This window comes from Bubalus bubalis, chromosome 6 (genome assembly GCF_019923935.1).
Source record: "Bubalus bubalis isolate 160015118507 breed Murrah chromosome 6, NDDB_SH_1, whole genome shotgun sequence".
In the NCBI taxonomy this organism is placed as follows: Eukaryota; Metazoa; Chordata; class Mammalia; order Artiodactyla; family Bovidae; genus Bubalus; species Bubalus bubalis.
This window is the reverse complement of record NC_059162.1, coordinates 19,637,433-19,663,273: the sequence shown is the minus strand read 5'-3', so window position 1 is coordinate 19,663,273 and position 25,841 is coordinate 19,637,433. Positions and strand designations below refer to the sequence as shown.

Genomic DNA, 25,841 nt, shown 5'->3' with positions numbered 1-25,841 from the left:
AGGCGGAACCAGCTGGCCCAACCGAGGTCAGTGATTGGTGATGCGCGCTGGGCCAATTGGAGGAGTTGTTGTTTAGTGGTCTAGGAGAACCGGTCGGGGAGGGAGGAAGGAGGCACGATGGTGTTGGAAAGCACTATGGTTTGGTGAGGAGCCACCTCGGGCCCCCTTGGGGAGCGGGACTGGGTCGGGGGCGCCTGTAGCTCGGAGGCCGGGCGGGCCTGGGGTAGGGGAGGGGGGCCTGGTGGAAGAGATGAGGCCTTGGGCCGGGAGGAAAGGAGCTCCAGCGACTCCCTGAGTCATCCCGGGGCCGCAGAGGTAGTTCCAGACGGACGGGCCCGAGGTACCCCTCTTAACCCTCAGTCCGCGGACGGTCATTGACCGGCCCTGCTATTTTTCTCCATCACAGCGTCGTCTTCTCTAGACCAGCCTACATCTGTCTTTAGCTAGAGTCCTGCTTCTCGGACTCACCATGATAGTCTTCTGCCTTCCTCTCTTCTTTTCAGAATGATGGGTGTTAGTTAGGAAGAGAGTTTCAAATCCCTTCCTCGCCCCATTCACTTGTCGCCGACTCCTTTGCTTTTCCTGGTGTTACCTTCAAAGGCACTATAAGAGTACTTTATAAGTGTTTGTGGCTTAGTCGCTAAGTCGTGTCGGACTCTTGGCGATTCCATGGACTGTAGCCCGCTAGGTTCTTCTGTCCCTGGCATTTTCCAGGCAAGAATCCTGGAGTGGTTTGCCATTTCCTTCTCCAGAGGATCTTCCCGACCCTGGGAACGAATGCGGATCTCCTGTACTGGAGGCAGATTCTTCACCGACTAAGAAGTGAAGTGAAGTCGCTCAGTCGTGTCCGACGCTTTGCGACCCCATGGACTATAGCCCACCAGGCTCCTCCGTCCATGGGATTCTCCAGGCAAGAGTACTGGAGTGGGTTGCCATTTCCTTCTCCAGGGGATCTTCCAGACCCAGGGATCGAACCCAGGCAGACACTTTGACGTCTGAGCCACCAGGGAAACCCTTACCGACTAAGCTACCTTCTAAATGTTAGGCATTTAATTTGCTTCATCTCACTTAAGCCTCACAATACTCCCTCCCTTTTACAGATGAGGATACCGCATCTCGGCAGTTTTAAATGACTTACACAAAATTACACAGCCGATTAAGTCGTGGAGCCTAGGTTTAAACCCAGGATTATCTGACTCAAAGACGCTTCGGCTCTTATCCAGTGAGCTCTCTGTCTTCATCAGTCTCAGACGTGGCTGAGTAGCTGTTAGGAACTGAGGACCACACTTTTGCAAGGTTTCAAGAGTTTCTTCTAAGTGTGAGCCTAGAATGAAAACAGAATAGTACACAAACACACACAAATTTCCAGTTGCATGGGACAGACACCTAAGGGTTTTCTTTTTGCTGCGAAGATACTGTTGCCAGATAACACATAGGATGCCCAGTAAAATTTGAATTTCAGATAAACAGTTATTTTTAATATCAAAATGGCTATGTGTATGTCCCACATGGGACATACTTTCACTAGAAAGTTACTGTTGTTTGTCTGAAATTCAGATTTAACTGGGAGTCCTGTATTTTCTCTTATTTTTGGCTGTGCTGGGTCTTGATTGCTTTTGCCTGGGCTTTCTGTGGTTGCTGGGAGCCGGGGCTACTGTTTGTGGTGAGGGTTTGCAGGGCTCTGGTTGCTGTGGACACAGGCTCCAGGCGCCGGAGCTTCCGTAGTTGTGGCACACAGGCTCAGCAGTTGCCGCTCACTCGGGCTTAGTTGCTACATAGCATGAGGGATCTTCCCAGACCAGGGATCAAACCCATGTTCTCTGCATTGGCAGGCCAACTCTTTACCACTGTGTCACCAGGGAATTCTGGGAGCCCTGTATTCTCATTTGCTAAATATGGCAGCCTCTAGGAGAAAGCAAGTAAAGAGTAGAAAGAGGACAGGATTTGGAATCCAAAAACCTATGTTTTGGGTACTTTCCAGCTGCATGTTCTTGAGAATGTAGTAAATCTCTCACTTTAGCTCTAAAATGAGAATATAATAGGAACATCTACTTTTCTCATAGCACAGGTAGGCAGTGTGTGTCGTGGTGCTCTGTAAACTGCACAGCACTGTGCATCTGTTAGTTGCCATGATGCTTAAGAAGTCCTCAGGAAAGAATTTAAGAGGGTCCTTGAAGGGACTTAGACAGATGTTAAGGAGAGGCCATTACCTGTAAGGAGAAGGGCATAAGGAAAGCTGCTGAAGTGTACATTCTCAAGGCTTGTTTAGGGAGTAGAAACTGGACTAGCGTGACTTCATTATTAGGTTGTTGGTTGAAGGTGGTTCCCTTTTTTGGAGAAAGGGGCATGCAGCCAGGTAGAAAAGCACAGATGTCGGGTTGAGGAGGCTGAATTCTGCCCTTTACCCTTCAATAGAGGACTACTGAAAACGTTCTGAGGCTGGTGGAGCCAGAGCTATATACAAAATGGGATTTAAGAATGCTGATCTGGCTTGAGGTATAGAAGGAAAGATTAGGTCCAGAGTGATGCATTGGCACCCTGTTGTAACAGCCCAGCCATAGAATAGCAGTGAAAGCCACTCCTTTTCTCATGCTTTGCTGTCCCTCAGAATTCTCTGGAGGAGCTTATTAAAAAGTTGTGTATATTTGATTCTGCTTGGTCTGGTGGCTCAGACTCCCAGCCAGGGAAGCTTAGGCATCTGTATTCTTTTTTTCTTTTAGATGAAAACTTCATGGAATAGCTGGATAATTTTGTCAGCCCTTATTTTGATATAAATTTTTATTGGGAAAAATTACTTACTTTTGAGCAAAAGTAGTCACAGGAAATGCATGCATTATCCTGTCTGTATAAAGTTCAACGTTGGGAAAACCAAACTGCAGTTTTTAGGGGGCACATGTAGGTGTGCAAGCATCTGTTTTTACCACTGCCAGCACCTCACCCTCAGAGTGGTTCTGACGCACTCGTGACAGTATGAGGACTGCTGTCGTGTTCTGCACGGAAGCTTCTTCCTCCTTCTCAAGCCGCCCCCCCCACCCCCCTCCTCCAGGTCCTCCTCTGACATCTTTCTTCCAGCCTTCATCCATCTGCTGGTCTTGCCCACAGCCTTTGTACTTAGCAGCTATTCCAGCTGGATGACCCTCAAAGCTTCCATTGTTTCATATATTTAGCCACCACTGTATTTGAAGCTAGGAAGGCAGTTATTCCCCTGTGGGGAGAGTAATTGGAAACAGTGTATCAGGGAAAAAAGAATGTAGCATGGTCAGTCAAGTCTGCCCTTGACCTCCTTTATATAGATTGAGTTTCCTCTATAAGAACTGGTCTGTGTATCGTGCTTACTCTTAGGCATTGTGCTAAGTACTTTCCGTGAACTTAATCCTCATAGCCAGCACTATCCAGGTAGGTATAATAAAACCCATTTTACAGATGAGGTACCTGGACGTTAGAGAAATTCAGTAGCTTCCTTGGGATCATAGAACTACAAGTGGTAGAGTAGGGATTTGAACCTGCCTGAACACTGCCCTTCCAACCCTTTCTACTTGTTTTCCAGTAGCTTCTTAATTACCTCTCTTCATCATTTTTGGTTTGTATTTATTGCCTGGCAAAGGATACTAAAGAAAAAAATCGCCTCCAAGCCCGTTTAGCTTGCCAGGAGAGATGAGCTGTCTCTGAGCCTGCTGCTTGCTTCATTCAGACAGACCTCAGTCCGTCAAGAATTCATTCTCTTCTGGGGTGTAGATGACTTACTCACTTCCCTGCCTTCTTTTGGTCTCCGGGAACCTGGCGCTTGTATTTCATGTTACTTGGATTCTTACAGATTGTGAAAAGCTATAGGGATAGAATACGTGAGACCCCCAGATCTGTGAAACCTCGTTTTTGCAGTTCAGTCCAGCTGTCAAAGCTGTTGAACATTTAACCAGATAATTTAGATTGTACTTTCCTGCACTCAGTGCTGCCAAGTGTGTGTTATTTCATAAATATTTTCAGTTGCCCTGTTGATTTCCTGCCTTGGAATACTCCTATTTTAATAGCAGATAGCATGTCTCTCCACGACCATGATTGATAACACTAAGGCACCTTATAAAAAGGTGGACATGGTACATTAGTAGATCACAGCCTTGCGTACTTACACAATTACTTGTGGAGATTTAAAAAGGTTTTTTGCCTTTGGTTATTTTGAGTCAGTAAGTCTAGAGGAGGGCTTGGTCATGTGTATATTAAAAAAAAAAAAAGTTGCAGCTGGTCCTCTGTCCACAAAGACTGAGAGCCACTGCCATGTAGCATGGCACCCCTCATGGGAGAGTTGTTGGGGGTAGGGGGGTGGTTCCTGGAACTGGAGGGAACGTCTCAGGTCTCACAGTGTGGCCTGTCTCCCGCTTCTCCCCTAACCTGGCAGCGTGGACAACAGTGAGTACATGCGGAATGGGGACTTCTTACCCACCCGGCTGCAGGCCCAACAGGATGCTGTCAATATAGTCTGTCACTCCAAGACCCGCAGCAACCCTGAGAACAACGTGGGCCTCATCACACTGGCCAAGTAGGTGGCGCAGGGCGGGAGGGCGTGCGGGGGAGGCGGGGCGATTCCTGTCTGACCCGCTAAGGCGCTGGGGCACTGCCTTTTCGTAGATTCCGTGAGGCTGCTTTTGCCCATCACCTTCCTAGACTACCTTCTTCACTACTCCATATAAATATAAGCAGCAACTTGTTTTTAAAAAAATTAATATCAACCTGAATTTAATAGAATTGTGAAGCTTTATTTCCTGGGATAAAATTTCAGTGTATTTTACTTATTTTTTCTATTTTTAATGTGCTGGTTGTGCTGGTTCTTTGTTGCTGCAGGTTTTCTCTAGTTGGGGGGCCTGCTCTCTAGTTGTGGTGCTTGGGCTTCTCGTTAAGCCCAAGCCCCTTGCTGTGGAGCACAGGCTCTAGGCACACGGGCTCGGTAGTTGGGGCGCACAGGTCTAGCTGCTCTGAGGCGTGTGGAATCCTCCTGGACCAGGAATTGAACCTGTGTCCCCTGCGTTGGCAGGTGGACTGTCAGCCACTGTGCCACCAGGGCAGTCCTCACTGTATTTTAAAGACAATAAAAAGTGATTTGGGGTCAGCTTCCCAGGGCATATGTCACACATCATGTTACCCCCAAAGTAATTTGTTTTAGGAACTGATAATCCTCAAATGAGTGACTGCCCATCCCAGCATTCATGTTATTAGCCAGAAAATGAGTCTAAAAATGAAGAGGATAGGAGAGAGAAGGAGGAGCATCCAGCTATTGTAGAGAATTCTCAGGCCCCTGAGAGGAAGATGGCATGAGAGAGGTTGGGGGAAATACTGGAAGAGGCCAAGCTTCTCTCAAAATCACCCCTTCTTATCTTCTGTGTTTCATGCCCACACAGTGGGGATTTTTCTCCGCTTCTCGCCCGTTACTCTAGTTTTGTGTCGTTGGCGTGCAACATTGTGTGAGTCGGAGGTACGCAACGTAACGATTTGATAATGTGTATATCGCAAGGTGATCCCCACAGTAAGTTTAATTAATATCCCTGTCTCACATAGTTAAAAGTTTTTTCCTTGTGATGAGAACTTGGAAGATCTACTCTCTAAATAGTAGATGTTTGTTTAGGAAAAACAGAGATAACAATTATCATCAAGGTCTCTAAAGAAAAGATGAGTTGAACACAGTTCGGAGGCAGTTGTCCTACCCTGAAATCACAGAAGTGCTCCTTCCCCCATTCCAGTGACTGTGAAGTGCTGACCACGCTCACCCCAGACACTGGCCGCATCCTGTCTAAGCTTCACACTGTCCAGCCCAAGGGCAAGATCACCTTCTGCACTGGCATCCGTGTGGCCCACGTGAGTCCTGCTGGGTCCCTCTGGTGGTTCCTCCTTGCTCTGGGATTCTGCCTCCACCCTTACTCATTTCCCCCCTAGACTCTTGGAGTGAGAACCAGCACCAGGGAAGAGAGATGATGTAGAGAAAGGAGTGGAAAGGATAGAGTGGAATGATCGGTGAAGATCATGAAGGGAAAGTCCCTAGAATGGAGAATTAACCCCTCTTCCTTATCCACAGAGAGGCTCAGAGAGAAGGGAAGGGAGGAGGAGGGGGTTTAGATCTGGCGTGAGTGTGATGATAGGCTCAAAGTATATGGAAGCCGTAAGAAAGAGAGTGATAGGAAAGAGCTGGGGGATTCCTGTGGCTGACTCCAAGAACTTCCTCTTCCTTTTCAAGCTGGCCTTGAAGCATCGGCAGGGCAAGAATCACAAGATGCGAATCATTGCCTTTGTGGGAAGCCCTGTGGAGGATAATGAGAAGGATGTGAGTCCAAGTGACAGCCAGGGAGTTTGGGCACCACATGTTTGGGAGGGAGCTTCTGTTGGCTCTTGGGAGAGTCAGGAAGAAGCATTGGGTCCATCAATTTGGGAAAAGGAGGTTGTACAAAATTCAGTTTTTCTGTCGGGGCCTTGGAGAGGTCCTCCCTCTCCTGTATGCTTGTGATGTATGTCACCTTCCCTCGTGGTATGGAACAGACTTCCTCATTTCTCTCTCCTTCTTCCTAGCTGGTGAAACTGGCTAAACGCCTCAAGAAGGAGAAAGTAAATGTTGACATTATCAATTTTGGGGAAGAGGTGAGTAAGGGAAAGTAAATGTTGACATTATCAATTTTGGGGAAGAGGTGAGTAAGGACCGGTTGGGGGCCAGTGACTGCTTTGATTGTAAATAGAGAACAGTCTTTGCCTAGAGGAGTGTCTGCATGGGGGTGAGGGGCTGCAGACAGGAGCTGGTGGCAGAGAATGGGGGCAGGTCTGGAAGGAGAGCCTCCTGTGTTCTTCTCTCCCCAGGAGGTAAACACAGAAAAGCTGACCGCTTTTGTAAACACATTGAATGGCAAAGACGGAACCGGTTCTCACCTGGTGACAGTGCCTCCTGGGCCCAGCTTGGCCGATGCCCTCATCAGCTCGCCCATTCTGGCTGGGGAAGGTGGTGCCATGCTGGGTCTTGGTGCCAGTGACTTTGAATTTGGAGTGGATCCCAGCGCTGATCCTGAGCTGGCCCTGGTGAGCAAACATTGACCTCCAGGAGAGCCCAGGTGTCCTTCTTGATCCTTCTCACACAGCATATAGCTTCTCTAGGGCTAGACAGGCCTAAGGACCCTTGCTTGTTTTCCCAGACCGCCTCTAGGTCCCTCTTCCCCATAATTCTGTCTGATCTCGAGGGGCACCACTGTCAGACTCTCTTCTTCGCTTCTCCCCGTGAAACCCCAGGTTTCTCCCAAGCCCATCCTTTCCCCCTATGTCATCTGTCATCTCTCCAGCTGCTTCCCCACGGGTATAAACCAGAAGCTGCCCCTTTCCAGTCCATCCCCCACCTCAGCTGCCTTCCCCAGCGCCCCAGGGGACTGAGGGCCAGAGAATGTCTGACTTTGCTCACCCTTGGCCAGGCCCTGCGTGTTTCTATGGAAGAGCAGCGGCAGCGGCAAGAGGAAGAGGCACGGCGGGCAGCTGCCGCCTCTGCCGCTGAGGCCGGGATTGCCACGGCTGGGACTGAAGGTGAAAGAGGTGGAATCTGAAGTCCCGGGACGGTGGGGTGCTCTGTGGAGGCCTGGTGTAGATGGGGCTGGGGTTCTGGCGGTGTGGAAACACGTGGACTTGGGGGTGGGCACAGTTCCACCCTGCCGCTGTCTTCCTTTCCCTAGACTCGGACGATGCCCTGCTGAAGATGACCATCAGCCAGCAGGAGTTTGGCCGCACTGGGCTGCCTGACCTAAGCAGTATGACTGAGGAGGAGCAGATTGCTTATGCCATGCAGATGTCCCTCCAGGGTGCAGGTGAGCCAGGACCTGGGTGGGCGTGCTGCGGCAGAGACACTGCGGAAAGAAATGGAACTGAGCAAACTGACCTTTCTTCCTCAGAGTTTGGCCAGGCAGAGTCAGCCGACATGGACGCCAGTTCAGCCATGGACACATCTGAGCCCACCAAGGTGAGGGCCAGCGATGACTCCATGCCGCCATCAGCCTTAAAATCCCGTGTTGAGATCCTCAGCCTGCTAGGGCTGGAACCGTTTCTCTCTCAGGGTTTCATAGATGAGCTCTTTCTAGAGCAGAAGGAAAGAAACCCATGGAGGTAATGTTTCTTGTGGGTAAACCTTGCTAAGGAGAAGGTGGCCAGGGTTGGAGAAATGTCGTAAGTATTCTGTAATTTCCCTTGCTTGCTAGTGGGAGCAGTCTGGACAATTCTCAGTGATACCATCTTCCAGGAGCATAAAAAGAGGGTCCAGGAAAACAAAAGGGGGGAGTGGGTGTCTAATAGCAGGAAACCTAAAGGTCATGGCATCTCTTTTTATCCTTTGAGCTCAAAAAGCAATGTTCTCAGGCTTCTTCTCTAATTGATTGGTAATTTAATGTTTGGGGGACTTCCCTGGTGGTCCAGTGATTGGGACTTAGTGCTTTTACTACTGGAGCCCTGGGGTTCAGTCCCTGGTCAGTGAACTAAGATCTGGAAAGCCATGTCTATGCAACAACACAAAAATAGAATAAAACAAGTGTTTTAAGTTCATACTCTGTATGTGCTTAGTTGCTCAGTTGTGTCTGACTCTGCGACGTCGTAGGCTGTAGCCTGCCAGGCTCCTCTGCCCATGGGGATTCTCCAGGCAAGAACACTGGAGCGGGTTGCCTTTCCCTGCTCCAGCATACTGTGTATAGGCACTGGGTTTTTCCTAAACCCTCCTTCCTGTCTTTGGCCAGTCAGGTGAGAAGAGGGGCTCGTGTGGCGGTACTCTCCCGTCTCCCACGCGGGCTTGCTCTGCAGCCAGCCCCCCTCAACCAGGCTGACACTGACCCCGTTTCAGGAGGAGGATGATTATGACGTGATGCAGGACCCCGAATTCCTCCAGAGTGTCTTGGAGAACCTTCCGGGCGTGGATCCCAATAACGAGGCCATTCGAAATGCTATGGGCTCCCTGGCCTCCCAGGCCACCAAAGACGGCAAGAAGGACAAGAAGGAGGAGGACAAGAAGTGAGACTGGAGGAGGGGACGAGCCGGCCAGGGGCCCAAGCTGGGTGGGGTGGGGGGTAGGGTCGGAGGTGTTGTCTGTAACCACTGTGCCCTAAATAAAGCTTGGCAAATTTTTTTTTGCTTTTTTGCTTCAAACACTGGTAACTTTGCCTGTGACCATTCCCCTTCCACCCATCTCCACCCAGGACAGTCCTTCCTTAGGAAGAACTTTACTGAAAGCCATTTGTGTGAGGCACTGGGGCCCCAGAGAAGAGAAGCCAGTACTGGCCATTGAGGAGTCAGCATCTAGGGAAGGGCCAGCCTGTAAATGAGCAGTTACTCGTGCCTAACAAGCACCCAAAGAGAGGCCTGAACAAGGCACTGTGGAAGTGAGGAGAGGGCCACAGCCTTGTAGCCTCTGGGAAGGTTCCCGAAGGCAACATTCGAGCCCTCATTTAATGGGGCCAGAAGTTCATCAGCCAGCAAACGAGATGGTGATGTTTCCATTCAGTAGGAATAGCATGTGCTGATGGCGTGTAGGCATCTTGTCACTTAAAGACTATTTGGGCCGGCAAACAGCAGGAGACAGGTGGAAAAGTCAGAATGCCGCATATCAGGGATCTTGGAGACCTTTCACAAGATGGAAGTCTGTGAAGGAGAAACATGGTTCATCTTGTTGGAGCGCCAAATTTAGAGGCAGGTTTTTGTGGGGCATGAAATAGAATGCACAATTCATATAATCTATCCCTTTATTACTATTATATTTGAAAAGGTAAATAATATTTTACACATAAAATACTTAACCTATATATAAAGTGAGGTGTAAAGAAATTAACATATCTAAAATTGCTCAATGTAAGCTAGAGTATTACCTTGTCACATACCTAGCCTTCTTGAACCCACTTCTTCACATCCTCCTCAGAACTTTTATCCTGAATCTCACATTTTTTCTCCCTTCATGTCTTCTCATGTACATAAAGCGTCTTGACAAGGATGTTTTGTTTTAATGTGTTTGAGCTTTATAAAAAATAGTTTTAGGGCATTCCCTGGCAGGTGGTCCGGTGGTTAGGCTTGGTTTGTTCACTGCCAGGGCCTTTGTTCAATCCCTGGTCAGGGAACTAAGATGCCACAAGCTGTGTGGCGAGGCCCTCCCCCCAAAAGTCCTATGCTCTGAGACTTGCAGGACATGGTTTTTAACAAACATTTTGTTCCTTAGGTTCTTCAAAGTTGCTGCACTTAGTGGCTGCTTATTCATTTTTCATGGATGTATATGTATTCTGGGGATGTTCTACAATCTCACCATTTTCTTGTAGATGGATCTGGCATTGCCTCTATAGTTATTTTTCTAGTATCAACAGGATCTCGATGTTTTTTGTACATATCTCCTGATGCACCCATACAGGAATTTCTTTAGGAATACTTTATAGGATAATGAATTGTTTTTCAAAGTAGTTGTATGGATTTGCACTCCTTCCTGCAATCTAAGAATTCCTATTGAACTCATCCCTTTCCAGCCCTTAGGACCATTACAAATTCTTAATTTCTGCCAGTCCAGTGAGGATAAAATGATAACTCATTGTGATCTTAATTTGTGTTTCTCTAATTACTAATGAGGTTAATTATCCTTTAATTTTTAAAAAAATGGATCTTTGTATTTCCATTTTTGTGAAATATTCATACTTTTTGTTCATTTTTCTCTTGAGTTCATTTTTTTTGGTGGGCTGGGTCTTCGTTGCTCTGCAGGGGCTTTCTCTAGTCGCGGCGTGCAGGCTGCTCACGGCAATGGCTTCTCCTGCTGCAGAGCACAGAATCTAGGCTCGAGGGTTTCCGTAGCTGTGCGCCTAGGCTTTAGTGGCCCTGCAGCACGTGGAACCTTCCCGGGCCAAGGACTAAACCCATGTCCCTTGCATTGGCAGGCAGGTTCTTATCCACTGTACCACCAGGGAAGTCCTTGAGTTAACTTTGTATTGATGTTTTATAGGAGTTCTTTATTCTTAGTATTAAATCATTATTGGTTATATATTGTTATAAGTATGTCAAGTTTCTGACTTGTCTTTTCACTGTTTTTTTTTTTGGCACATAGTGTGTGCTTAAGGGATCTTAGTTCCTCAAGCAGGGATTGAACCTGGGCCCTGGGAGTGGAAGCACTGAGCTCTAACCACTGGACCACCAGGGAATCCCTTTTCATTTTTTAAAAGGTACCCTTTAATGACCAAAATTTTTAAATTTAATGTCAGATTTCTTAATCTTTCTTTCAAAGTTAGTGTTTCTTGTGTCCAGCAAACTCTTCCATAGGTCAGAAAGATATTCTATTTTTTTCTGAAAGTTTTATGGTTTTGCCTTTCACATAGAAATTCCTTATTCTGTCTCACTGTACAGTGAGATAGGGATCCAATTTCAATTTTGTAATATGGAAAACCACTTGTTACAGCATTATTTATTGGGGGAAAAAAAAACCTCCTTTCACTGTGGTGCTGCTTCTGCCTGGGCCAAGATTCCATGAATTTAATTTGCAGTATCCTGAAGTCAGACTTTAATGCTTGAATGTAAACAAGTTTCCGCAAAATCAAACTAGAAACCCTACCCTGTGCTTACATTATGTTCATATTGGGTGTGTACCGTTTCTAAATAGTGAGTTTGAAAATGTGTATGTTGAGCAGGACACTAGTATTTTTTTGAATCACATATTTACTTGAGACAAATGGCTCATCATCTACGTACGACTTGGCAGTCTTTTATAGGTGTTGGTTTTAAAGATAATGGTCACTTTGGCTTTCCTGAGTCTGGGGATAGTTTCCCAGCCAAATCATGTTTTGGCAGAGTCTGCCCATCTAGTCGTGATGGGCCCTGTGTCCCATCTCTGGCCCTCTGCGTGCAGCTGAGTGACTTCAGTGTTCATGAGGATGACTCAACCAACACCTTGGCCTCTTCCAATTCAGAGATCATCATCACAGCTCATTCTTCTGTATTTACGGCAACACGTCCACCTTAAGAAATGCTCCCGGCTGATTCCATTACTCAGCCACTCAGCCCATGGACCCCTCCCTTTTTCAGCTCTCCCACTTTGATAGTCCATGTATGCTTTTCAGCAGTACTGTGAAAAATGTGTGTACTCTGGGCAATTCCATTTCAGGAATTTAATCAGAGAAATGACACAGATATGTGCAGGGATGTTGAAAGAATGGAAACAAACTAATATCCAACAATTATCTTACATCATTGTAGAATATTGCACGCTGTCAATAAATTTTATTTTGGAAAAACATTTAATGATACTGAATATATGATTATATTAGCAGATGCTTGTATAACAGTGTGCCAGAGACTATTCCAAATGCTTCACACTTTAGTATCATTCGGCTTCCACAACCCTATGAGGTAGCTGTAGCATCATTAATCCTAGTTTATAAATAAGGAAACTGAAAGCCAGAGAGGCAGGTAACTTACCTACAGCGATGGTGCTGACACTGTGGTCTGTGAGCCTCTAAGAGTCCCCAGGACTATTTTAGGGGGTTTGTGAGGTCAAAACTATTATCATCAGTAATACTGCGTTAGGATGTTTTTCTTCTCTTCTACGATGATGATACGTGCAGTGATGCCGAAGCAATGCGGGTAAAACTTTTGGTGCCTTAGCACAAATCTCAGACAGCGGCAGTCCACACACCCTTGGATTGAAAAAAACACAAAAACTCCTTGATAAAGCAGTAAAATCATGAATTGTATTAAATCTCAACCTTTTTAAAATATTTATTTCTTTTGGCTGTGATGGGTCTCTGTTGCTGCTCATGGGCTTTCTCTAGTTGTGACAGATTGCATTGGAAGGCAGATTCTTAACCACTGGACCACCAGGGAAGTCCCTAAATCTCAGCCCTTGAGTTCACATCTTTAGTAAGTCTGAGGTAAAGTGAGAACTACATAGAGCATGTGGCTGCATCCTGGGGTACAATGATGGACTTGAGGAACGGTACTTGTGCGGTTGTTTGACTTGTGAGATGAACTAGCCACTTTTTTTTTTTTAAATAATGTAACATTGTTACTTAAAAGAATAATGCCAGAGGCTTCCCTGGTGGCTCAGAGGTAAAGAATCTGCCTGCCATTACATGAGACATGGGTTTGATCCCTGGTCCGGGAAGATCCCACATGCTGTGAAGCAGCTAAGCCCTTGTGCCTCAGCTATTGAGCCTGCACTCTAGAAATCGGAAACTGTACCTTCTGAGCCCACAGGCCACAACTACTGAAGCCCTCGCGCCCATGCTCTGCAACCGAAGTCACAGCAGTGAGAAAGAAGCTTGTGCACCGCAACCACAGAACATCCCCCCTGCTTACCACAACTCAAGAAAAGCTGGAGCAGCAACGAAGACCTAGTGCAGCCAAAAAATAGAATAACTGCCGGACAAACCATGGTTCTTCAGACTTGAGTATTTGGCAAACACTTTCTCAAAAGTAAATGATGTAAGCCTCACTTCAAGGAAAACAACTGACAGTTTTTGTTGTCTGTGATGAAATTTGAGTTCTCAGGTGAAATTTTGAATTTTGGAAAACTTGTATGTGCCACAGTGAACTTGACATTCTCAAAATATTTTAGATGGGTGATATTAATACGTTCCTATTATATATCAAAGTTGTGCATTGTAATGTGTCATATAGAAAGCTCTGCATTATACAGTGAAACAATATTCTCCAAATGATCCATTTCAAATGCAAAAAAGAAGAGAAAAGCAATGGATTCAGATGTAACAGATTACAAAAAGTATACTAATATGGTTTGGGATCCCACAAGGTGACTGGCATTTTAAAGACTACTGTGTATTGAATTTCCCTGGTGGTATAACCAACTGGAAGGGTTAATTTTGAATCCATATTGGATTTGCTTCTGTGACTTTAATTCTTACATTGCCACTTTTGTTATGATAGGCGTAGGTAAATGCCTCAGGGAGACCTGCCCAGCCCCTTCCACCTGACCTTTGGGCTAGGGTGTCTTTGTTTGGTTCACTGGGAGATAGCTTGACCCTGCCCACCTGTGAAGGGTCTTAAGGAAGTGAAACTAACACTTGATAGATCTGATAGAGTGCTTGAAGAACTATGGACTGAGGTTCATTACATTGTACAAGAGGCAGTGATCAAGACCATCCCCAAGAAAAAGAAATGCAAAAAGGCAAAATGGTTGTCTGAGGAGGCCTTACAAATAGCTGAGAAAAGAAGATAAGTTAAAGGCAAAGGAGAAAAGGAAAGATATACCCATCTGAATGCACAGTTCCAAAGAATAGCAAGGAGAGATAAGAAAGCCTTCCTCAGTGATCAGTGCAAAGAAATAGAGGAAAACAATAGAATGGGAAAGACTAGAGATCTCTTCAAGAAAATTAGATACCAAGGGAACATTTCATGCAAAGATGGACTCAATAAAGGACAGAAATGGTATGGATCCAACAGAAGCAGAAGATATTGAGAAGAGGTGGCAAGAATACACAGAAGAACTGTACAAAAAAGATCTTCATGATCCAGATCCAGATGGCATGACAACTCTCCTAGAGCCAGACATCCTGGAATGTGAAGTCAAGTGGGCCTTAGGAAGCATCACTACAAACAAAGCTAGTGGGAGTTATGGAATTCCAGTTGAGTTATTTCAAATCCTAAAAGATGATACTGTGAAAGTGCTACACTCAATATGCCAGCAAATTTGGAAAACTCAGCAGTGGCCACAGGACTGGGAAAAGTCAGTTTTCATTCCAATCCCAAAGAAAGGCAATGCCAAAGAATGTTCAAACTACACACAATTGCACTCATCTCACATGATAGCAAAGCAATGCTCCTGATTCTCCAAGCCAGGCTTCAGCAATATGTGCACCATGAACTTCCAGATGTTCAAGTTGGATTTAGAAAAGGCAGAGAAACCAGAGATCAAATTGTCAACATCGTTGGATTATCGAAAAAGCAACAGAGTTCCAGAGAAACAGCTACTTCTGCTTTATTGACTATGCCAAAATCTTTGACTGAGTGGATCACAACAAACTGTGGAAAATTCTGAAAGAGATGGGAATGCCAGACCTGACCTGCCTCCTGAGAAATCTGTATGCAGGTGAAGAAGCAACTGTTAGAACTGGACATGGAACAACAGACTGGTTCCAAATCAGAAAAGGAGTACATCAAGTATGTATATTGTCACCCTGCTTATTTAATTTATATGCAGAGTACATCATGCAAAATGTTAGGCTGGATGAAGCACAATCTGGAATCCTGATTGCCAGGAGAAATATCGATAACCTCAGATATGCAGTTAACACCACCCTTATGGCAGAAAGCCAAGAACTAAAGAGCCTCTTGATGAAAGTGAAAGAGGAGAGTGAAAAAGTTGTCTTAAAACTCAACATTCAGAAAGCTAAGATCATGTCATCTGGTCCCATCACTTCATGGCAAATAGGTGGGGAAACAATGGAAACAGTGAGACACTTTATTTTCTTGGGCTCCAAAATCACTACAGATGGTGAGTGCAGCCATGAAATTAAAAGACACTTACTCCTTTGAAGAAAAGCTATGACCAACCTAGACAGCATATTAAAAGCATAACATTACTTTGCCAACAAAGGTCTGTCTAGTCAAAGCTATGGTTTTTCCAGTAGTCATGTATAGATGTGAGAGTTGGACTATAAAGAAAGCTGAGCGCTGAAGAATTGATGCTTTTGAACTGTGGTGTTGGAGAAGACGCTTGAGAGTCCCTTGGACTGCAAGAAGATCAAACCAGTCAATCCTAAAGGAAATCAGTTGTGAATATTCATTGGAATGACTGATGCCGAAGCTGAAGCTCCAATACTTTGGCCACCTAATGTGAAGAACTGACTCATTGGAAAAGACCCTGATGTTGGAAAAGATTGAAGGTGGGAGGAGAAGGGGAAGACAGAGGTTGAGATGATTGGATGGCATCACTGACTCAATGAGCATGAGTTTGTGTAAGCTCCAGGAGTTGGTGATGGACAAGGAAGCCTGGTGTGCTGCAGTCCATGGGGTCGCAAAGAGTCGGACACGATTGAGTGAGTGAAATGAACTGAAATGGGCTTTTTACTTTGTTTCTTCACCTCCCCCCATCTCTGATCCATAAAAGAACTTGGCTTCCAGGCCCTAACAAGATGGTTATTTTGAAGCGCTAGCCTGAAATCTTCTTGGTCAGCCTCTCAGTCGATGAGCTTGGACTCAGTAACAGTGGCACAGAGGATGAGAATCCACCGTCCAATGCAGGGAACATAGGTTCAATCCTTGGTCCAGGAAAATTCCACATGCTGTACAGCAAACTAAGTTCATGCACCACAACTGCTGAGACTGCCTGCTGCAACAACTGAAGCCCGCGTGCCTAGAGCCCTCCCCAACCTGAGACGCTGCTGCTGCTGCTGAGTCGCGTCAGTCGTGTCCGACTCTGTGTGACCCCATAGACGGCAGCCCACCAGGCTCCCGCATCCCTGGGATTCTCCAGGCAAGAACACTGGAGTGGGTTGCCATTTCCTTCTCCAATGCATGAAAGTGAAAAGTGAATGTGAAGTCGTTCAGTCGTGTCTGACTCTTAGCGACCCCATGGACTGCAACCCACCAGGCTCCTCCGTCCATGGGTTTCTCCAGGCAAGAGTACTGGAGAAACTGCTATTGAGTACTGACATTGCCTTCTCTGAGAGAAAACTTTTGCAAGGCAATGAAGACCCAGCACAGACAAAAATAAATAAAAATTAAAATGACTGTGTATCAAGATTTGGTGTAGTAACAAGAAAGAATATCCACAGTTATCTGAAAAAGCATTTTGAAATATTCCTCCCTTTTGTAACAACGTATTTGAAAGGTCATGTTTTCTTTATGTATGTCAATCAAAACAACATTTTCCAACAAATTGAATGCAGACACAGATATGAGAATCCAGCTATCATCTGTTAAAGAGACTTACAAAAATGTAAAACGGTAGACCCTTCTCATGACATTTTTGTTTTGGAGAATGTAGTTATTTTTCATAGAAACTGAACTATGTTAACATGTAATGCGTTTATGGTTGCTATTTCTTACCGGATTAATATTTTTAAAATTTCTGTTTTAATTTCTAACATAGTAAATATCAATGTATATGTAATTTACATAAACAAAAACTCTTGGGAATCTTCAGTTTTTAAGAGGGTAAAGACCACCATGCTCTTGTGACCAAATTAGACATGAATCTCTCTTCTTGTGTAGAGACTTCTTTGCTGAACCAAGTTCTTCCCGGGCTATTCAAGAACTTCTTTCCTAAAGTTCAAGCAGCTAATAATGAAACTGAGTTTGGTGCAAGCAAGACAGGGTTTTATGCAATGGCCGGAGAACAGGGGTTCTTAAAGCATCTTCTTCCCAAAGGGAGGGGAGTAAGGGAGTTTTAAGGCCTAGGAGGCAGATATTTATTCAGGACTCTAGGAAAGAGAAGGGGATTTTCAGGGGCAGCCAGGGCATGGGCAGTCTTCCACTCTCCTTTGCCCACAGCATAAATCATGCCTGTTAGACAGCAAGCACCCACTTTGGGTGGAGATCTTAGCATGGTGTTAAGAAGCAAAAGTAACACTCTAACACCTCCAGGTTCCATCTACCTGCTGCGGTCAAGTCAGAGGTATTTCGGGGGCGGTTGACCACTGTCTTTCTCTCAAAGTACAGCTGCAAAGCATCTCTGCCAAAGACCAGGTACTTTCAAAACAAACACAGATCAATTAAAGAAAGCAGAGTCCTTCAGCTCTCAGGGGTTAGTGTGGAAACACAGAGATGAAGGCAAGGGAAGCAGTGACCTTTTAGCCTACTTCGTCCACCATCTTGGATCTTGCCGGCGCAGTCTGGTTTTGGCTCTGACTTTTGTAACCTATTGATAAAACAAAAGTAGCCTGTAAGGCTAAAAACAGTTTCTACTCCTAAGGCCTGCTACATAGCATGCATGTGTGCTAAGTCACTTCAGTTGTGTCTGACTCTTTGCGACCCTATGGACTGTAGCCTGCAAGGCTCCTCAGTCTATGGGATTCTCTAGGCAAGAATATTGGAGCAGGTTGCCATGCCCTCCAGGCAATATTCACGACCCAGGGATCGAACTCTCATCTCTTGTATCTCCTGCATTGGCAGGTGAGTTCTTTACCGCTAGCACCACCTGGGACACTTAAATGTTTAATTATACCTAATTGTTTCCTAACTTAATACAAGGACCGGCAAGACAGTGGTGAAAAGGGCTTCCCAGGTGACTCAGAGGTAAAGAATCTGCTTTCCAATGCAGGAGATGTGGGTTTGATCCCTAGGTCAGGAAGATCCCAGGGAGAGGGAAATGGCAACCCTCTACAGTGTTCTTGCCTGTGAAATCCCATGGACAGAGGAGCCTGGTGGGCAGCCTACAGTCCATGGGGTCGCAAAAGGGTTGTACACAACTTGGCACCTAAACAACATTTATTTCTGGACTATAGAAACGCAGATTTGGGGGGAAGGGGTTGCTTTTATGAATGTTTGAAAATGTTTCAGGATGTTATTTTTGTAGTACAGGGAAACATGTAAAATTACTTCTTTGAACTTATTTTTTACTGATAGCTTCTTCCTTTCTTTGCTTCTATCTCTAATGAACAAAGGCCTCTTAACTTATCATTTAAACCACTATCTTTCCAATGATTTTTATCTCCCAAGCTCCTTTTTAACCCACAGTTGCCCAGCTAAACTGCAAGCATGGATTGGTTCTCAACCACCTACCTTTTCAGTATTTTCATCTGGACTTGTCAGTTTCAGAAAAGTTAAGTCATTTGAGTAAAGACAGTTAATTAAGGGTCAGAGCCAAGATCAAAACCCAGTCTATCTCACTAAAATGTGAGCCTCCACGAAATGACTATTTCCCATTATCAGCAGCCCTCTCATCATTTTCTTGCAGCAACTACTTCATCACACTTTCCTCCAGTCCCCCATCACTCTCAGCAGAAGACATCACCTTTACAAAGGGAGTCAAGGCCCTTAGACAGTAAGTTCTGAAAGTCCTGAACCTCTTCTCTCTTATCTTCTTCAGCCTCTCCTGGCAGCAGTTATGCCCCCTCTCTCTCCTATCTCTCTTGTCTTCAGCATCTGCTCTGCCAATGCTTTTCCTTTGGCATATAAGCATCAAGTCCACACTATCAATAACCTTACCTGAGACTTTATGCTTTGCTGGTTGATGTTTTATTTGACAATGAAATCTATTTCCTTTAAAATAAAAAAATATATAGATTATTTATGGAAATGAAATATGAAAGGGGAGAGTGGAAAAGTTGGCTTAAAGCTCAACATTCAGAAAACTAAGATCATGGCATCCGGTCCTATTACTTCATGGCAAATAGATGGGGAAACAGTGGAAACAGTGGCTGATGTTATTTTTCTGGGCTCCAAAATCACTGCAGATGGTGATTGCAGCTATGAAATTAAAAGACGCTTGTTCCTTGGAAGGAAAGTTATGACCAACCTAGACAGCATATTAAAAAGCAGAGACATTACTTTGCCAACAAAGGTCCGTCTAGTCAAGGCTATGATTTTTCCAGTAGTCATGTATGGATGTGAGAGTTGGACTATAAAGAAAGCTGAGCATGGAAGAATTGATGCTTTTGAACTGTGGTGTTGGAGAAGACTCTTGAGAGTCCCTTGGACTACAAGGAGATCCAACCAGTCCATCCTAAAGGAGATCAGTCCTGGGTGTTCATTGGAGGGAGTGATGTTGAAGCTGAAACTCCAATACTTTGGCCACCTGATGTGAAGAACTGACTCATTTGAAAAGATCCTGATGCTGGGAAAGATTGAGGGCAGGAGGAGAAGGGGACCACAAAGGATGAGATGGTTGGATGGCATCACCGACAAATGGACATGGGTTTGGGTGGACTTCGGGAGTTGGTGATAGACAGGGAGGGCTGGCGTGCTGTGGTTCATGGGGTCACAAAGAGTCGGACATGACTGAGTGACTGAACTGAACTGAACTGATCTGATGAAAAGGGAAAATACTCATGATGTATGAAATAAAACAAGAAACCTTCAAAGTAGATAATTTTTATTCAAAATGTCTCCTCTATCAACTGGGTTTATAGAACTGTCTATTCTTTTCACTTTTCTGTGCTTTCTGAGTTGAATCAAAAGACTATGTAACGACTTTTGTAATCAGAAAAGCTCACATGTTGTCTTTCAAAAGTAAAATCACCATCACAGCAAAAAGAATAAAATACCTATTAATAAACCTACCTAAGGAGGCAAAAGACCTGTACTTGGAAAGCTATGAGACACTGATGAAAGAAATAAAAGATTCACAGATAGAGAGATATACCATGTTCTTAGATTGGAAGAATCAACATTGTGAAAGTGACTATTACTCAAAGCAATCTACACATTCAATGCAATCTCTGTCAGATTACCAATGGCATTCTTCACAGAGTTTGGACAAAAATTTTACAATTTATATGGAAACACAAAAGACCCCCAAGAGATAAAGCAATTTTGAGAACTAAATACAGAGCTGGAAGAATTAGTTTCCCTGAGCTTAGACTATACTATAAAGCTAAGGTAATCAAAACAGTATGGTACTGGCACCAAAACAGAAATATGGATCAATGGAACAGGATAAAAAGTCCAGAGATTAAACCCATGCTCCTATGGTCACCTAATCTATGACAAAAGAGGCAAGAATATACAATGGAGAAAAGGCAGCCTCTTCAATAAGTGGTGCTAGGAAAACTGGACAATTAAATGAACAAGAATCAAGTTAGAACACTCCCTAACACCATACACAAAAATAAACTCGGAATGGATTAAAGTCCTAAATATAAGACCAGACACTATAAAACTCTTAGAGGAAAGCATAAGCAGAACACTCTGACATAAATCACAAGGTATTTTGACCCATCTCCTAGAGTAATAAAATAGAAGCAAAAACAAACAAATAGAATCTAATTAAACTTAAAAGCTTTTGGACAGCAAAAGTAATCATAAACAAAATGAAAAGACAACCCTCAGATTGGGAGAAAATATCTGGAAATGAAGCAACCAACAAGGGATTAATCTCCAAAATATACAAACAGTTCATGCAGCTCAATATAAAAAAAATCACCAAATTAAAAAATGGGAAGAAGATTGAAATAGACATTTCTCCAGAAGACATACAGATGGCTAAGAGGCACATGAGAAAGATACTCAGCAATCACTAGTTATCAGAGAAATGCAAATCAAAACAACATGAGGTATCACCTCACACTCCTCAGAATGTTTTTGTTGTTCAGTCGCTAATGTTCTGGTCTGTGTGCAGGTTGGAAAAGAATTTCCAGACATGAGGCAGAATGAGAGGAGAATAAAGTTTATTAGAGTGGGAGGCCCTGTTAGAACAGTGGGCTGGCTCAAGGGAGAGCTGAATGTGTTCACAGGCTTGCAGCTGTTTTTTACAACCTCAAAACAGAAAATTCCTACTGGAAGGGTGGCATTAGGTGATTGGTTAGGATGCTATAGAGTGGAGAGTAGGGTGGGTATTTTACATAATATGGAGTCAAGGAACTGGCCGGTTTAGGTCTGGAGGCTCGTGGCAACAGTTGCTATGGGACTTGGTCAGTTCTAGAGATTTTTATCAACTGACCAAGTCCCATAGCAACTGTTGCCACGAGCCTCCAGACCTAAACCGGCCAGTTCCTTGGTATAGGGCTCCAGAGCTAAGTTGTGTCTGACTCATTGCAACCCCATGTGCTGCAGCATGCCAAGCTCCTCTGTCCTCCACTGTCTCCCAGAGTTTGGTCAAATTCATGTCCACTGAGTTGGTGATACTATCTAACCATCTCATTCCATGCCACCCCTTCTCCTTTTATTTCTTTGTTGATGCTGCAAAAACCTTTATTGTTTCCATTTGGTCCAAGGCTTGAGAGGGCTCCAGAGTGTTTAGATGCTGCCTAGTGGCTGCAGAGAGAGGGCTTCAGGCAGAAGCCCTGATGTTAGGTGTGTGTGTGTGTGTGCTCAGTCATGTCTGACTCTTTGCAGCCCCATAGAGTGTAGCCTGATGTTAGGGGGGCTCCTCAAAGGCTGCTGGGCTTCAGAGGCTCCTAGTCATGGTTGAGGGTGAGCTTTTCAAAGAGACATTCACCCAACCCAGCCTGGGGACCGGCCAGCCTGCAGAGGTTGCTCACGTGGTCACCATCTTCTTGATGAGTTTCACCTCCTCATCTAGGAAGTGGTTTTCTAGGAAGTCACAGAGGTGGGGGTCTGCACGAGCAGAACCCAGGCCATGCAGATCCAATATGGTCTGGTTCAGGTTCTTCTGTATGAGAAGGGCAGCTTCCAAAGTGCCTTGGGTTTTACCCCACTCATCTTCAGATGATTTCTGCATGTCCAGAAAGAGGGGGTGGCCACTGCATTTGTTTTGCATTTTCAAGAGACTCTCCATGCCCTCACACTTCTCCTAGGCCAATTTGCAAAAAAATTGGGCCACACCCTCCAGAGCCACAGAGAGAGGTAGGTATAAGAGGCCCACAGATACATGTTGACCAGGTGATTATGGCGGTCTCCACCTTGGTGGAATAATTCTGACAAATCTGGGAGCTCATGGTTGATCGGTAATAAGGAGTGAAGCTCAAAAAATGGTGGCTGGTCCTGGTGATCATAGACAGCTGAGTGGCTGATTCCAAAGGCTGCAACTGGAAAAAAAGTTGTAGGGTGTTTGCAGGCTGGAGCAAGGGGGTGTCCTTGGGTCTGTTCCTTTCAAGCACTGTTGAAGCAAGAGACAGATCCATGGGACTGCCGAGTGCACTTTGCCCCCTTCTCCTTTTAAGGCCTTCAATCTTTTCCAGCATTAGAGTTTTCTTTTCCAATGAGTTGGCTCTTCCCATCAGGTGGCCAAAGTATTAGAGCTTCAGCTTTAGCATCAGTCCTTCTAATGAATATTCAGGACTGATTTCCTTTAGGACTGATTGGTTTGATCTCCTTGCAGTCCAAGGGACTCTCAAGAGTCTTCTCCAACACCACAGTTTGAAAGCATCAATTCTTTGGCACTCACCCTTCTTTATGGTCCAACTCTTAGCATCCATACATGACTACTGGAAAAACCATAGCTTTGATTATATGGACCTTTGTCGGCAAAGTGATGTCTCTGCTTTTTAAACATGCTGTCTAGGTTGGTCATATCTTTTCTTCCAAGAAGCAAGCATCTTTGAATTTCATGGCTGCAGTCACTGTCTGCAGTGATTTTGAAGCCCAAGAAAAGAAAGCTGTCACTTCTTCCACTTATTCCCCTTCTATTTGCCAGAAGAGATGGAACCAGATGCCATGATCTTAATTTTTTTCAAGTTGAGTTTCAAGCCAGTTTTTTCACTCTCCTCTTTCACTTTCATCAAGAGGCTCTTTAGTTTCTCTTCATTTTCTGCCATTAGAGTGGTATCATCTGCATATCTAAGGTTGTTGATATTTCTCACAGCTATCTCTCAAAATGGCCCTCATCAAGAAATTTACAAAGAATAAATGCTGGAGAGGGTGTGGAGAAAAGGGAGCCCTCCTACTCTGTTGGTGGGAATATATATTGGTGCAGCCACTATGGAGAACAGTATGTAGGTTCCTTAAAAAACTGAAAATAGAACATATGACCCAGGAATCCCACTCCTGGGCATATACACAGAAAAAAAACAAACATAATTTGAAAAGATATTTGCACCCCAATATTCAATGTAGCACTACTTACAATAGCCAGGATATAGAAACAACCTAAATGTTCATCACTAGAAGATTGGGTAAAGAAGATGTGGCCCATAAACACAATGGAATACTACTCAGTCATAAAAAGGAATGGCATTGTGGAGACATGGCTGGACCTAGAGTGTATCATACAGAGTGAAGTCATATAGTTTAATAAAGGTTATTTTTCCTCAGATTTTATTTTATAAGGTAATGTCATGTTTTGACAAATACTTGTGAGATATTCTTTTATTGATCTTCCTGAGAATAGAATGGTGATAAAATATGAATATGCTCAAGGCCCTTATCTGATAAGTTAAGACAGAGAAATCAGAGCAATATGTCAAATGAGCTCAGACTATAATGATGAAACAACAGAATGAGGTACTGTTGAATCAACAACACTTTATGTACCTCAGAGCAATGAGGAAAATATTTTCCTATCCTAAGAGGACAAATTTGATGCAAAATAAATTATTATAATGTGAAAGCACATTGTGTGTTAGGGCTTCCCTGGTGGCTCAGACCATAAAGAATCTGCCTGCCAAGGAAGGAGACCCAGGTTTGATCCCTGGGTCAGGAAGATCCCCTGGAGAAGGAAATGGTAACCCACTCCAGTATTCTTGCCTGGAAGATTCCATGGACAGAGGAACCTGGTGGGTTGCAGTCCATGGGGTTACAGAGTTGGACATGACTGAGTGATAACACACACAGATTATTATAATGTGAAAGCACAGTAGAGTAATCCAAGATGTATTTTTCTAGTAGATTCCATCAGGACTCCTAACAATCACTGGGGGACTCAGTCAAATGTCACTTCTAGTTCTCAGAGACATACTCGTTCAGTACATCTTGGGCGTAATTAATCTGTATGTTTAATCAACATCTCAGGTAAAACTGACTTAAGTTGTTAACACTATTTTCATATTGTGTGAGAGAGGAATGGATAATTTATACAATTCTTCCTCTTTGTTTTTGGCTGCATAGCCTTCAGGATTTTAGTTCCCCAACTAGAGATTGAACGGGGGCCTTTGGCAGTGAAAGGGCAGAGTCCTAACCACTGGATTGCCAAGGAATTCTCTATACACTTCTTTTTTCACACTTCTAATAGATGCTTTTAGGGCTTCCCAAGTGGCTCTAGTGGTAAAGAATCTGCCTGCCAATGCAGGAGACATAAGAGGCGCAGGTTTGATCCCTGGGTTGGGAAGATTCCCTGGAGGAGGGCATAGCAACCCACATCAGTATTCTTGCCTGGAGAATCCCATGGACAGAGAAGCCTGGTGGGCTACAGTCCATAGGGTTGTAAAGACTGCAGCTTTTAAATGTTTTTAATGTACATAGAGAGAGACCTCCATGAAATGCTATAACAGATGTAGAAATTTGCTGCATCTTTTGAGAGAGAGAGAAAAAAAAAACTAAACCCATAGCTCATCAGAAACAAAATAAACCTCTCCAACCTACTGCTTTTAGGAAATATCACTTTAAACTTTTTATTATAAATTTTGGTAATAAAATAAAATCAGTTCACTTAGTGTACTTTTTAAAATAAAAGATTAGGATTTAGCCCTTTATTCAATATGTAACACTCATCTCCTCTTCCAATAATAGACAATTATTTTTGGATAAATTGGTATTCATTGTTTATATAATTATGATTTTGAAAGGTTTGTTTTTGTTGTTGATTAGTCGTTAAGTTGTCCAATTCTTTTGCAAGCCCACCAGGCTTCTCTGTTCATGGTATTTCCCAGGCAAAAATACTGGAGTGGGTTGCCATTTCCTTCTGCAGGGAATCTTCCCAACCCAGGGATCAAACCTGTGTCTCCTGCATTAGTAGGCAGATTCTTTGCCACTGAGGCATCAGGGAAATTTGTTTACTATTAATGACAAAGCCTTTGACTGTGTGGATCACAATAAACTGTGGAAAATTCTGAAAGAGATGGGAATACCAGACCACCTGACCTGCCTCTTGAGAAACCTGTATGCAGGTCAGGAAGCAACAGTTAGAACTGGACATGGAACAACAGACTGGTTCCAAATAGGAAAAGGAGTACGTCAAGGCTGTATATTGTCACCCTGCTTATTTAACTTATATGCAGAATACATCATGAGAAACGCTGGGATGGATGAAGCACAAGCTGCAATCAAGATTGCCGGGAGAAATATCAATAACCTCAGATATGCAGATGACACCA

General features: G+C 44.3%; 1 protein-coding gene and 1 pseudogene across 2 annotated transcripts; one reads left to right on the top strand and one right to left on the bottom strand.

The window, feature by feature from the left end:
* Positions 1-9,117, top strand: PSMD4 (proteasome 26S subunit ubiquitin receptor, non-ATPase 4). Of its 2 annotated transcripts, none has more exons than XM_006055093.4 (10): positions 1-143; positions 4,394-4,534; positions 5,730-5,844; positions 6,221-6,307; positions 6,550-6,618; positions 6,832-7,047; positions 7,431-7,539; positions 7,686-7,817; positions 7,902-7,969; positions 8,837-9,117. In XM_006055093.4, the coding sequence occupies exons 1-10, from the start codon at positions 118-120 to the stop codon at positions 9,005-9,007; spliced, it is 1,134 nt and encodes a 377-aa protein (XP_006055155.1). In that variant the 5' UTR covers positions 1-117; the 3' UTR covers positions 9,008-9,117. The 2 variants fall into 2 exon arrangements, with proteins under 2 accessions (XP_006055155.1, XP_006055154.1); XM_006055092.4 differs by having other exon boundaries at positions 7,431-7,548.
* A 12,911-nt stretch (positions 9,118-22,028) lies between these two features.
* Positions 22,029-22,529, bottom strand: LOC112585563 (annotated as a pseudogene).
* Between the last annotated feature and the right edge of the window lie 3,312 nt (positions 22,530-25,841).

What these genes read in the sequence shown, in the direction of transcription:
- PSMD4 (XM_006055092.4), top strand. Translation starts at nt 118, where the DNA reads ATGGTGTTGGAAAGCACTATGGTTTG. An exon ending in TGGAGGATAATGAGAAGGAT is followed by an intron (nt 6,308 to 6,549) that starts GTGAGTCCAAGT and finishes CCTTCTTCCTAG; the next exon opens with CTGGTGAAACTGGCTAAACG. An exon ending in ACACATCTGAGCCCACCAAG is followed by an intron (nt 7,970 to 8,836) that starts GTGAGGGCCAGC and finishes ACCCCGTTTCAG; the next exon opens with GAGGAGGATGATTATGACGT.